Source organism: Phyllobates terribilis, unplaced genomic scaffold (genome assembly GCF_046119375.1).
Source record: "Phyllobates terribilis strain yellow unplaced genomic scaffold, ASM4611937v1 Scaffold_3__8_contigs__length_932513732, whole genome shotgun sequence".
NCBI classification, from domain to species: Eukaryota; Metazoa; Chordata; class Amphibia; order Anura; family Dendrobatidae; genus Phyllobates; species Phyllobates terribilis.
Genome location: NW_027362763.1, coordinates 702,632,955 through 702,647,246, shown reverse-complemented (window position 1 = coordinate 702,647,246; position 14,292 = coordinate 702,632,955). Strand labels below are relative to the sequence as shown.

Below are 14,292 nucleotides of genomic sequence, written 5' to 3'. Positions count from 1 at the left end.
CTTAGTTTATTATGTCAAAAGGAGCTTGTGCGCTGTTATCAAATAGAGAAACTCCTCTTGCAATTTAGAAAATACGGAGATCATTAAGTTCATAATTCTCATTAAAACATAATATTTTATTAAGTAATATATTAAAAACATTACATACTCAAGTACAAAAAAATAGAAATATATATGAAGCTAGACAGTATAAATACCCAGTATACGGGCAGGAGGAATCCACTTGACAACAGGGAGTATATTAGTAGCAATGTTTTACAGCAAGTTAAAGGGCAGCATACAAGGTAACGCAGTAGTATTACAGAGTCCCATATGCGCCACCTAATGGGCCATTTGTGCGGGGAACTAAAGATCCCAGCGTATACAGCCTCCCATGTAAAATGTCAGCAAGTGCCTGGTAGGACACAGGGAACTGAAAGAGATACAGAAATTTACTTGCGGTTCTATGGTTTTGTGTATTACTAGTAGTAGGGAGCACACTGGTTTTATTTGTTGTCTGTAACCATGGAGACAACATAGAATAGATACAAAATAGTTGAAGATTCTTAGCCAAGACGATTTGCTACATCTTCACCTTTTTCCTTTCCGCAGGTGGCAGAGCTGGAAGAAGACTGTCATGGGTTGCGGAATAAATTACAAGAGGCCGATCTACATGTCAAAAATATTCAGGAGCAGAACTGCCGGGAACGGGGAGGTCTGGAGGAGGCGCTGCAGGCAATCAGGGGGCAGCAGGAGGACAGCAGAGTAAGTTACTCTTCTATATAAAATATTGGGGGAGATTTACTTTGGCTAAATGACCCAATTTGTGCCACATTTATTATGTGTTTTAGACACTTTTTGTGGTTTGTCTGACAAGGGGTATGGCTTGGCTGAAAAGGATGTGGCCTAACATGACATGGGCTTGTTCTGATATGAAATACTACGCACAAAAAAATGCACCAAAATTTTTTGGTACAGATTTCTTGCACGAAGTCACCAATCAGTAGGTGGTGTAAACTTACACCTGGCGGTCTAAAGAGGCAACAGATCAGCACCCATGCTAATAAATCTGTCCCAATGGTTTCTATTTTATAATTTTTTTTTCATATTTGCCATATTTTACTGCCGTCACCACTCAGTCTTTGCCACAGTACCAGTGCTATGAGATGTGACCGCTGCAGCCATCATATGTCACCCAAAGCCAAGAGGACCACCTGCACTGGAGCATCATGGGAAATAAGAGGGGAATAGTATTTATTTGATAACGCTTTTGCAGTTTGGTTAATTATTAATACGACCCCTTTGAATGGAAGGTGTCATCAGAAAATGGCCCATTGTTTAAATAAGGCTTTATGTTAAATGTATTTATATTTTTTTTCTCCAATTTTCCATATCACTCTCTTTTACAAAAGAAAAATAAAGACAGAAATGTAGCAATTTTCACACTGGCTACAATGACTTCTACTAGACTTCCTGTTCTATGCAAATAACTTTTCATTAGTATCATTATCATCACAGACATGATTATAATGTCCGATAATACCTCTCTATATACTAGGTAACACAGGATCCACTATTCACAATAGGTGATGTCACAGCTCACCTCCTCCTGTACAATGACTGATAACACCTCTATATACAGTAGATAACACAGGATCCACTATTCACAATAGGTGATGTCACAGCTCACCTCCTCCTCCTGTATAATGACTGATAACACCTCTATATACAGTAGATAAAACAGGGTCCACCATTCACAATAGGTGATGTCACAGCCCACCTCCTCCTCCTCCTGTACAATGACTAATATCTTCTCTATATACAGTAGATAACACAGGATCCACCATTCACAATAGATGATACCCGCCCGTGTGCCCCTCTGTCAGATGTTGCAGCACAGGCTGCTGTTATATACCAGTAGCGATGCTCTGCATGTATACAAGTGCTGTCTGTGCTCCGCAGGCTCAGCTCCTGAGCGCTACTACAGAGGCAGCAGAAATGAAGACGTCTGTCGCTTCCCTGCACAAGGAGCTGGAATCTCAGGCGCAGGAACACAAGGATGATATAATGGAGCATGAGAGGCGCCTCCTGCAGGCGGAGTCCCGCCACCGATCCCTGCTGGATGAGATGAGGAAACAGGTGAGTGACGGCTGCAGGTTATACAGAATCAACATCGAGCTAAGTCATTGAACACACTGTAAAAGCCGCACTGGTGAGCCTGCCTGGCTGGTGGCACCAGTCCTTATACATCCGATGGCCAATGCACTGATTAACAGAAACTTAAAGTATTTTACTTACCCTGAAAAATCATTCCAAAGTGCCGTCCACTAGGGGGCGACCTTCAGTGCAGATCACTGGCCTGTTGTCAAGTGCAATCTGTCTCCAGCAGAAGAATTAATATGGGACCGTAAAGCGAGGAGTTATTGGAGTTATGAGTAAGGGAAAGTCAATGGTTTACTGATGGTAATCTCTTCACGATATGTGACGTACATGCACAGCAGGTGCCAGCTCTATTGTACAGCCAGCACCTGCTTTTAACAGCAGCAACCAGAGCTGAGCTCCGGTCGCTGCTGTTTAACCAATTAAATCCCGCGATTAATCTCTGCCAGCGGTATTTGAGTGGAGTGATCACGGGGTAATGATGGGTTGCCATGGCAGATGAGGGGTCTAGTAGTGTCGTCACCATCTTGGTGCTCCTATGAAGCCCAGCGGCAGGAAGCCATATTTTTGCTCTATACTGCAGAATCAAGTCTCCTCTGGGGACTAAACATTTTTTTATATTTTTTTTTTTAAAGTTTTAAAAAGTATATAATAAAAAAAAAAAAAAACGTTTGAATCTCCCCTCTTTTTCCAGTTCAAAAATTTGAAAAGACAAAGGGAAAAAAATTGTTCTGAATCTCAAACTGTGGAAACAACAATGTAATATGTTATTATTCTATTATTTTTATTATTATTTTTAGTGTTATAATTATTGTTATTATTCTTAGTTTTATTATTGGTATTATTATTGTTATTTTTATTACATATATATTTTTTTTCTTTGGAAAGTTCAGAATTTTTTTTAGGCTATGTGCCCACGATGCAGAAATGCTCCAGATTTTTTCCTGAGCGTTTCTGCATCTCCCTGGCAGAAAAAACGCATGCGGATTGTCCATGCGGATTGTCCATGCGGATTGTCCATGCGGATTGTCCATGCGGATTGTCCATGCGGATTGTACATTCGTTTTTTCTGCCAGGGACATGCGGATATGAATCGTTCTTCACATGTATTTCCGCATGCGGGTTGACAAGCGATTTTAGCATCACTTGGAAAGTGCTTGACAACTTGGTCACACTATATAAATCCATGCAACTGACATGGGTTTATATACTGTGACCTTAAAAGAATGGTAAAAAATATAAAATAATTATATACTTACCCTCTGATGGCCCCCGGTGTCTTGTTTCCTTCCGTCCTGGCTGCCGGCAGCGGTAGAGTGAAGGACCTGCCGACGTCAGCGTCGCGTGACCCATCACATGACTATGACGTCAGCGCAGGTCCTTCAGTCCACAGATCGCTGCCGGCAAGCACAGACAAGGAGATCGGGGGCCGCCAGAAGGTAAATATAATCTTCATTTTTTATTTTATTCTTTTTTTTACAGTTTCTATGGTACCCGGGTCCGGAGGAAAGTCTCCTGTCCTCTAGACATGGGTACTATCCGCACATTGGAATGCATGCGGTTATCTAGTGAAGCGTAATCCATGCGTTCTAATGCAAGTCAATGGTGGTGAAAACGCAGCGCTTCCGCAAAATAATTGGTAGTGCTTCGTTTTTTTCTGCAATGATAATCTGCAGTGGAAATTTCCGCAGCATGTGCACAGCACATGCGGATTATCATTGGGGAACATGGCAGACCTTCTACCATGCGTTTTTTAAGCGTTTCTGCAGTGATTTTGCCGCTGCGGAAACTCTTAAAAAACACATCGTGGGCACACAGCCTTAGCCAGGAAAACATAGAAAAAAACGATACAATTTTGCTTCTGCCGTAATTGTACTGACCTGGAAAATAACCTTGTCAGGTCGCTTTTACAGCAGACTGAGCACTAAAAAAAAAAAAAAAAAAATAAACAATGGCAGAATTGCATTTTTTTTTTACCTCGTTTGTTTTTTTTTCACCGTTTTTTTTTTTTCTTCATTAAATTATACGGTAAAGTGAATGGTGTGAATCAAAACTACAACTCATCTCGCAACATAACCCAAGCTCCTCATACAGTGATGTGGACTGAGAAATAAAGGAAAGAAGATGATGAAAAAAAAGAAAAGAAAAGTGCAACAATGTAATCTCACTAAGATCAGTTTGGGAAACTTTTAGAGAAGTTTTAGAACAAATCGCTTTTTTTATCCCCAGCAGGACGGTGAGCGAGCGAGCTGTCGGGAGAAGGTGACGTCACTGGAAACGCATCTTAATGCCTCCGAGCAGGAGATTGATCACTTAAGAGCCGTCAATGGGGAATTGATTGAATCCTTGTGTGAAGCTCGGGGGCGGCTGGAAGAAGTGCGAGCGCTGCAGGTGAGTGCGGACTTGGCAGCTGCGTTAAGCTGTAATGTGCCTTCGATCTGTTTGCCGATTCCCTGTAAAAGTTTAGGTTTTCTAACTCTTTACACCTCTCGCTGGTACAGACATATTGAGCGGCATAAACATAAAGTGCCCCTCCGGGCTGAGCCGGCACCTGGTGCAGCGCCTGCGGGGAGGGGGTGTAATTTATATGCTCCTTGCAGCAGTCCCCAGTCTTGGAGTGATGATGACCGTCTGTAGGATATCTCTGGGGGTCCTATCAATCACTAGGATGAGCTGCTGCCCCTTCATTCTCAGGTTTGGTGAGATCCCAAAGATTGGACCTTCCATCCTGGCACTGAAACCTCTTTACCCGGTAGCCTGGATTTTGCAGATATTGGTAGCTGTGAAGTCACCTGCCCCCGCTAAAGTCTGGATGCAGAAATGAGCAGAGATGGACTGGCCCTTTAAGTGATAACATACATCATAGTGATTTACTGAAATGGCCTCACTCCCATCAGAGGGGCGTACTCTCCCTAGAATACTTATGTTATCGGCCACTACAGATGCCATGTAATACTACAACGTCCAGCTGGTAGTCTGAGCTGCGCAGAACATTGATATTTTGAAGCCTGTGATGAGCTTTCCATGACATGGGCTTGTTCTCATATGAAATACTACGCACAAAAAATGCACCAAAATTTTTTGGTGCTGATTTCTTTCACTAAGTCACCAATCAGTAGGTGGCAAGAAACCAGCGTCCCCAGTAATAAATCTGTCCCAATGGTTTCTATATTATGTAAGGTATTTTTACATATTTGCCATATTTTTCTTCCGTCACCACTCAGTCTTTGCCACAGTACCAGTGCTATGAGATGTGACCGCTGCAGCCATCATATGTCGCCCAAAGCCAAGAGGACCACCAGCACTGAAGCATCAGGGGAAATAAGAGGGGAATAGCATTTATTTTGATAACGCTTTTGCAGCTTGGTTAAATATTAATACGACCCCTTTAAAGGAAAAATGTCATCAGACAATGGCTTATTGTTTAAATACTGGGGGGATTTGCAATTTTCACACTGGCTACAATGACTTATACTAAACTTTCTGTTCTGTAAAAATAACTTTTCATCAGTCTAATTATCATCATAGACATGATTAAAATGTCAGATAACTGCTCTATATACAGTAAATAACGCAGGATCTACCATTCACAATAGGTTATGTCACAGCTCACCTCCTCCTGTACAATGACTGATAACATCTCTATATACAGTAGATAACACAGGATCCACCATTCACAATAGGTGATGTCACAGCTCACCTCCTCCTCCTGTACAATGACTGATAACACCTCTATATACAGTAGATAACACAGGATCCACCATTCACAATAGGTGATATCACAGCTCACCTCCTCCTGTACAATGACTGATAACATCTCTATATACAGTAGATAACACAGGATCCACCATTCACAATAGGTGATATCACAGCTCACCTCCTCCTGTACAATGACTGATAACATCTCTATATACAGTAGATAACACAGGATCCACCATTCACAATAGGTGATATCACAGCTCACCTCCTCCTTTACAATGACTGATAACATCTCTATATACAGTAGATAACACAGGATGCATCATTCACAATACATTCATGGCCGAAAGTGTTGGCACCCTAGAAATTTTCCAGAAAATGAAAAATTTCTCCCAGAAATGTATTGCAGTTACACATGTTTATTTCCTTTGTGTGTAATGGAACTAAAAAAAAAAACAAACAAACAGAAAAAAGTCAAATTGGACATAATTCCACACACAACCCCAAAAATGAGGCAGATAAAATTGTTGGCACCTTACAAAATTATGTGCAAACATCTTTGTTTCAAGCATGTGATGCTCGCTCAATCTCACCTGTGGCAAGTAACAGGTGTGGGCAATATGAAAGTCACACCTGAAACCAGACAAAAAGGGAAGAAGTTGACTCAATCTTTGCATTGTGTGTCTGTGTGTGCCACACTAAGCATGGAGAACAGAAAGAGTAGAAGAGAACTGTCTGAGGACTTGAGAACCAAAATTGTTGAACAGTAATAAAACATTTCCCTGCCTGTTTTTAAACAATGTTTTACTTCAAAGAAAGAATCAGCTGTGATCCCCTGCTGTAATGTCTGTATACTCTTTTCCCAGGATATGTGGTATGGTTAAACCATGTTCTGTACGGTCAGACACAGCCATTACACAGTACACAGCAGGGGCACATTTATAAGATTATCTCAGCACAGGAACATTTTATTTAAACACATCCAATTGTAGAAGTTATTATTATCCCAAGATCTATTGATTAAAATGTAATCAATCTCTGACAGCGGCATTTAACATCGCTGGAAGCGCATCATAAGTCCCACTCATCGGCTGAATCCCTGCTGTGTGAGGCACAGGCGATCAGAGGATCGCAGCTTCTAGTCTCCTATTGAGACTATTGAAGCAAGTGAAAAAGAAGAAATTTTTTAAAAAAAATATGAACGTTCCAATCACCCCCCTTTCGCCCCATTCAAAATAAAACAATAAAAAAAATCAAATATACACATATTTGATATCGCCACATTCAGAATCGCCAGATCTATCAATATATAAAAAGAAAAAAGAATTAATCCGATCGGTAAACGGCGTAACGAGAAAAAATTCAAAATTACGTTTTTTTTTGGTCGCTGCAACATTGCAATAAAATACAATAACATGAATAATAACATCGGATCTACCCCAAAATGGTATCGATAAAACCGTCAGCTTGGCGCGCAAAAAATAAGCCCTCACCCGGCCCCAGATCCCAAGAAATAGAGACGCTACAGGTCTCAGAAAATGGTGCCCTTTTTTTTGCAAACTTTGGATTTTGTTTTCACCACTTAAATAAAAAAGAACCTGTACATGTTTGGTATCTGCAAACTGGTAATGACCTGGAGAATCATAACGGCAGGTCAGTTTTAGCATTTAGTGAACATGGCAAAAAAAAAAAAAAATTGTGGAATTACACTTTTTTTGCAATTTCTCCACACTTTGAATTTTTTTCCTGTTTTCCAGTACACGATATGGTAAAACCAATGGTGTCGTTCAAAAGTACAGCTCATCCCGCAAAAAAACAAGCCCTCACACGGCCATATTGACTGAAAGATAAAAAAAGTTATGGCTCTGGGAAGAAGGGGAGCAAAAAACAAAAGCGCAAAATCTGAAAAACCTAAGGTCTCGAAAGTGTTAAATGCTTTAATGCAGTACATTAGGGCCTGAATCTAGTATTGGGCCTAGTGGCCGATTTGAAAATTTAAGATTTGTATGATTTTTCTTTAAATACAGATAATGATATGAAAAATTAAAATAAAATGAATAAATATTTTTAAACCATTTATGGTAAAACTCTGACTTGAGCAATAGGTCATCTTTGGATTTGGTGGGGAGACAGTATCTTTTTAGTTGGGTTCAAAGATCCCAGAAATCTTTGAAAATATTATAGTATAACCCAAGATTAGACGTTACTAACTATCCATAGGATAAGGGATAACTTCCCCATCACTGTGGGTCCAGCCGCTGGGACCCCCGACTGATCCCAAGAATGAGGTTCTGCAAGCACAGTCTGAATGGAGCGGTGATCGAATATTAGTCATGAATTGATTATTTTGGTGGTGGTCCTCCCTCTGAGACCCCTGTAGATCTGTATGTTCTCCGTTCTTAGGGTTGTACCCATATGGCTGTGTCTGTGCAGCTCGGACCGTTCATGTTAGCTTAGCTGTGCCAGATCCGTGCACCCACCCGTGTGCCCCTGTGTCGGATGTTGCAGCACAGGCTGCTGTTGTTATATACCAGTAGCGATGCTCTGCATGTATACAAGTGCTGTCTGTGCTCCGCAGGCTCAGCTCCTGAGCGCTACTACAGAGGCAGCAGAAATGAAGACGTCTGTCGCTTCCCTGCACAAGGAGCTGGAATCTCAGGCGCAGAAGCACAAGGATGATATAATGGAGCATGAGAGGCGCCTCCTGCAGGCGGAGTCCCGTCACCGATCCCTGATGGATGAGATGAGGAAACAGGTGAGTGATGGCTGCAGGTTATCCAGAACCAACATATCCCAGTGTGTGCGATATATGAACTGCACTGACGAGCCACCCAGCCTGTATACGTCCGGCTTGCTGTATACAGCCAGCACCTGCTTTTAACTAATCAAATAGCCGCTCTGTCAGCTGGCTGATCCCAGCTGACAGGGCGGCACAGGTCACCATACGCTAATGCTGCGGGCACACCACGTGAAGCCCTGGGACTGAGGGGATATCCCTTGTTACACTAAATTCATACTGCTTTTATTTGGACTTACAACCGCTATACCAGGACCAGCTAGGCAGCTATTTGATTTCTGGATCAGCCGGATCCTTTTTTTCACACACATGTTTTGTAATTGCATGATAACTCTAGTGTAAATTCTGAAGAAGGTCATGTAGGCCGAATTGTCAATATTTATATTATACACTATTCTTTATTTCAATAAGCAATATTTGATTGAGTGCCGCGTTACACTATTATTTGTAGTATAGGGAACCTGCTCCTTAATGATGGGAACAACAAAGCATAGCTGGCTGATGGCTCTCTAACAATAGTAAGGGCCGACTGCTGGCCCTTTAACAATAGTAAGGGCCGTCTGATGGCCCTATAAAAATAGGCTTTGTGACTTTCAGAGTCCCTCCATCATAAATAAAACAGAATTTGTCTGATCCTGTCTCACACACCACATGGCCAGATAAGGTTGTAAAATGTTAAAATGACATTTCCCGGTGAATGTATTTTTCTCCTTTGAAAGCAAATCAAAAGTGCAAAAACGCATCAAAAACGCTACGTGTGAACATAGCCCAATGTGTGGAGGAGTATTTTTGTTTTTGGTTATTTATTTTGCCTTATATACAGGTCATTACCCTGGAAAGAATGTTCCTTAACATTTTTCCCAGGAAAATCCATTTTGGTTTAGTTTTTGTATGTTTAATTGTGAGTCCGTAAAAGTGGCGTAATACTCTGACAACGTTGTTGACAGCAGTGATCTGAGAGTCAGAAATGCTTCCAGGGGTCTTCCCCATGCTGTTCCCATGTCATTTGAGCACTGTTCCCATCGATTTGGGCAATTTTTAGGCCCTCTGCAGACCGCCGGGGGGAGCTGCCTGAAAAATGCTAGAGTTTCCCATAGACTTACATTGGGCTCGTTGCTCGAGTCGAGCACCCGAGTATTCCAATGTGCTCCACCCGAGCAACGAGTACCCGAGCATTTTAGTGCTCGCTCATCACTAATAATAATAACATAATTATATTTTATTTTTCTCTTTGCAAAGTTCTGATTTTTTTTTAGTCATGAAAACATAAAAACAACTATACACAATTTTGCTTCCGCCGTAATTGTACTGACCTGGAGAATAATCTTGTCGGGTCACTTGTACAGCACGCTGAGCGCCAAAAAACAAACAAAACCCCCCCAAAAACAGTGGCTGAATTGCTTACTCTGTTGCCTCATTGGGGGACACAGGACTATGGGTGTTTTGCTGCTGTCCACTAGGAGGCGACACTATGCATAATCTGAAAAAGATTAACCGTGGCTCCTCCTCTGCAGTATACACCCCTGGACGGCGTCAGCCTTCTCCATTTTTTGCTTAGTGTCGCATAGGAGGCACACCTAAAACTTTTACTCCGTTTTTCACCGACGGGATTACAGATGAAGAAAAGTAGGTCTACTGCTAGACTCCCGGCATGGCTCCTTCCTCAGCCCCTTATTATGGGGTGCACGGTTGAAGTTGAGATGGCTATTCCCCATGTCTCTCCTTCCCCAGCCCCTCGGGTGCTGGTTCGAAGTCGAGACCCCCCTCCTTCCCCAATTCCTTTTGGTTTCTGGGTTGAGGTCGAGGCGAGGATATAGCCCCCTGACTGTGACAACAGCACCTCCCTAATCCCCCCCCTGGGGGTATTAGGTTGAAACGCCTCAGGTAGGGCTTGTACAGGCAGCAGGTCCCAGCAGCCAGCACACTACGGCTGAATCCAGGGACCCCAGCCCTGCTGCGGGCTCCTGTCGGGACCGGGGGGAGCGCAGGCAGAACACAACAGAGGCACAGGCCTCCCTGCGCCCTGTTTCTGCGGCAGCACCAGCTCTGCGGTGCCTCAGGGGGACACTTCACAGGGCCCCCCCTTCCGCTTATTCCCCTCCGCTATCCTGCCTTTAAATCTGGGGGGGGGTCCGGTACAGATCCGGCCCCCTCCCGAACTTCCGCGCCGGCCTGCAGTCCCTTTGGGCGTCAGGCATCTAATTTAGGCTGCGGCTTCGACATAGCCGAAGCCGCCACCTCCTCTCCCCGGCCCGCCCCCCGGATGACAAATGTGACACTACAGTGTCATAAAGGGGGCGGATCGAGACTGAAAGGGTGCGATTTCACACAGTTCTGCCGCCCTTTTCAGCTCTCCCCCCTTCTTTCTTAACTTTACTCCAGCGGCCATTATCTGCTGCAGGATATGGGAAGACCAGCCAGTCTCCGGGGGCACAGGACCGTGGATCTTCGGCGCTGGACCTAGGGGCACACCGGTGGGATAAGATCACAGCTGGAGTTCTTCCTCGGCTGTGAGTGCAGGCTCCTCTGCATAGCCACCCCTGTAGGGCCCTCTGCATAGCCACCCCAGTGCAGTATGCCGGGCTCAAGGTCCAAGAGAACCAGGCAGGACTGCTATTATGCACTCTGTACAGCCTGCAGCAATACTCTCCCAAGTGGCAGCACGTACCCGCACTGCCAGGACTGCATCCAGACTACTGTGCCAGAGCCCCAAGAAGCCCGGAATGGGTCACTCAGATGTCGCAATCTATGACGCAGTCTATAGAATCATAGAATGGTAGAGTTGGAAGGGACCTCCTGGGTCATCTGGTCCAACCCCCTGCTCAAAGCAGGATTCACTAGATCATCTCAGACAGATGTCTGTCCAGCCTCTGTTTGAAGACGTCCATTGAAGGGGAACTCACCACCTCTCGTGGCAGCCTGTTCCACTCATTAATCACCCTAACTGTCAAAAAGTTTTTTCTAATATCTAATCTGTGTCTCCTCCCATTTAGTTTCATCCCATTGCTTCTAGTCTTTCCTTGTGCAAATGAGAATAAAGATGATCCTTCTACAATGTGACAGCCCTTTACATATTTGTAGACAGCTATTAAGTCTCCTCTCAGTCTTGTTTTTTGCAAGCTAAACATTCCCAAATCCTGCAACCGTTCCTCATAGGACATGGTTTGCAGACCAGTCACCATTCTGGTCGCTCTTCTCTGAACTTGCTCCAGTTTGTCTATGTCTTTTTTAAAATGTGGTGCCCAAAACTGGACGCAGTATTCCAGATGAGGTCTGACCAAAGAGGAGTAAAGACCGATAATGACTTCACGTGATCTAGACTGTATGCTTCTGTTAATACATCCCAGAATTGTATTTGCCTTTTTTGCTGCTGCATCACACTGTTGACTCATGTTCAGTCTATGATCTATTAGTATACCTAAGTCTTTTTCACATGTACTGTTGCTTAGCTCTATTCCTCCCATTCTGTATATGCTTTTTTCATTTTTATTGCCCAGATGTAGTACTTTGCATTTTTCCCTGTTAAAAACCATTCTGTTGGTTGCTGCCCACTGCTCCAGTTTATTTAGGTCTTTTTGAATCCTCTCTCTCTCTTCTCTAGTATTAGCTATCCCTCCTAGCTTTGTGTCATCAGCAAATTTAATCAGTTTACCCTCAATTCCTTCATCTAAATCATTGATAAAGATGTTGAACAATACAGGTCCCAGGACGGAGCCCTGTGGTACCCCACTTGAGACATTCATCCAGCTGGATGTGAAGCCATTTACAACCACCCTTTGAGTCCGATCACTAAGCCAGTTATGAATCCACCTAACAGTTGCCTGGTCCATTGCATACTTGGTCATTTTTTCAATAAGGATGATGTGAGATACTTTGTCAAATGCTTTGCTGAAGTCAAGATATACTATATCTACAGCATTTCCCTGATCCACCCAGTCAGTGATTCTGTCATAGAAGGAAATTAAGTTAGTCTGACATGACTTGTTAGTTACAAACCCATGCTGACTCTGGTTAATCACTTCATTCTTATCCATGTACTTACATACATGTTGTTTAATAATTTGTTCAAAGATCTTTCCTGGTATAGAAGTCAGACTCACCGGCCTATAGTTCCCTGGGTCCACCTTCTTCCCCTTTTTGAAGATAGGAACAACATTTGCTCTTCTCCAGTCTTCTGGGACTTCTCCTGTTCTCCAAGAATTTTCAAAGATTATGGAGAGTGGTTCTAAAATTTCTTCTACAATCTCCTTCAGTACTCTGGGGTGTAATTCATCTGGACCTGGAGACTTGAACTCATTTATGTTAGCTAAATATTCCCTCACAATCTTTCTGTTTACTGATAACTTGGATTCCTCTATTCCTTTAAAAGGACAGTGAAGATCAGTTGATGTTACATTTTCTTTCTGAGAGAAAACAGATGCAAAATAGGAATTAAAAAGTTCGGCCTTCTCAACATCCTCTCTTACCATTTCTCCATTTTCATCCTGTAAAAATCCTATAGCATCTTTGACTTTTCTTTTACTTTTGACATACCCCCAAAATCCTTTTTTATTGCTTTTGACATCTCTTGCAAGCCTTAATTCATTGTCAGCTTTAGCTAACCTGATACGTGCCCTACAGGATCTGCAGACTGCATTATAATCTTCTTTAGATATGCCTCCCTCTTTCCATTTAATAAACATTTCTTTCTTTCTTTTTAGCATGTGTTTAAGTTCTGTGTTCATCCAAACTGGTTTCCTTAAATGCTTCCCATTCTTCCTACTTTTCGGGATTGTTAACGATTGTGCTTTGAGAATCTCATTTTTAAAAATTTCCCATCCTTCCTGGACATTTTTGTCCTTAAGGACATCCAGCCATTGGATCCCTCCTATTCTCTTTCTGAGTCTCTTAAAATCTGCCTTTCTAAAATCTAACCTTGAAGTTTGAGACTTCACATGTCTTCCTCCTCTAGTTATCCAAAATTCTATAATAGCATGATCGCTGCCTCCTAGGGTCCCAGCCACCTTTACCTCCTCAACCATTTCCTCCCTGTTTATAAGAATTAGATCCAAAGTAGCAGATCCCCTTGTTTTCTCCCCTACCTTTTGGAAGATAAAGTTGTCAGCAAGAGAGGATAAGAATTTGCTTGACCTGTTAGTTTTACTTGAGAGAGATTCCCAACAAATGTCTGGATAGTTGAAATCTCCCATGACCACTACGTCATATTTTTTGCAGAACTTGGTCATTTGATACATAAAGAGTTCATAGATAGAGTTCATATAGATAACCTAACCTCCACATTGCTTCAGGCTCTGCAGAGTCATGCCTCTGCTATGAACGCTACCCAGCAAAGGGAAGGCTCGACTCAGGGACATGACGACCAGGGCACATCCACGTCTAGGTCAGGACGCAAGCGGACCCACAGGTCGCGTTCATCTGCGTCATCCCATAGCACACGGTCATCCCCTTCTAGGGAGAGACACCGTAGTTCCAGATCATCTAGACCATCCCCTACCAGGGACAGACAATGCAGTTCTCCGCAGCGATCCCCGACTAGAGAAGGCCTCCACCCTGGTTCACCCAGCAGTAGATGCCTTAGCGATACACAGGATTCGGAAGGCATCTGTGATTCCGACTCAGACAAGGAAACTGAAGGGTCTCTGATCCCAATCCCCCCT

At 43.1% G+C, this 14,292-nt stretch overlaps 1 protein-coding gene across 8 annotated transcripts in view; it reads left to right on the top strand.

The window, feature by feature from the left end:
- The window catches only part of CENPF (centromere protein F), an 82,522-nt gene that overhangs the window by 54,135 nt on the left and 14,095 nt on the right, over positions 1–14,292 (top strand). For 3 of the 8 annotated variants that reach the window (XM_073671949.1, XM_073671945.1, XM_073671946.1), the window contains exons 16-19: positions 592–744; positions 1,942–2,118; positions 4,369–4,530; positions 8,417–8,593. In XM_073671949.1, the coding sequence (XP_073528050.1) occupies positions 592–744; positions 1,942–2,118; positions 4,369–4,530; positions 8,417–8,593 (669 nt within the window). Of the gene's footprint in view, positions 1–591; positions 745–1,941; positions 2,119–4,173; positions 4,298–4,368; positions 4,531–8,416; positions 8,594–14,292 lie in introns of those variants that run through there. The other 5 variants (XR_012318068.1, XM_073671947.1, XM_073671952.1 and 2 more) reach the window with 5 other exon arrangements.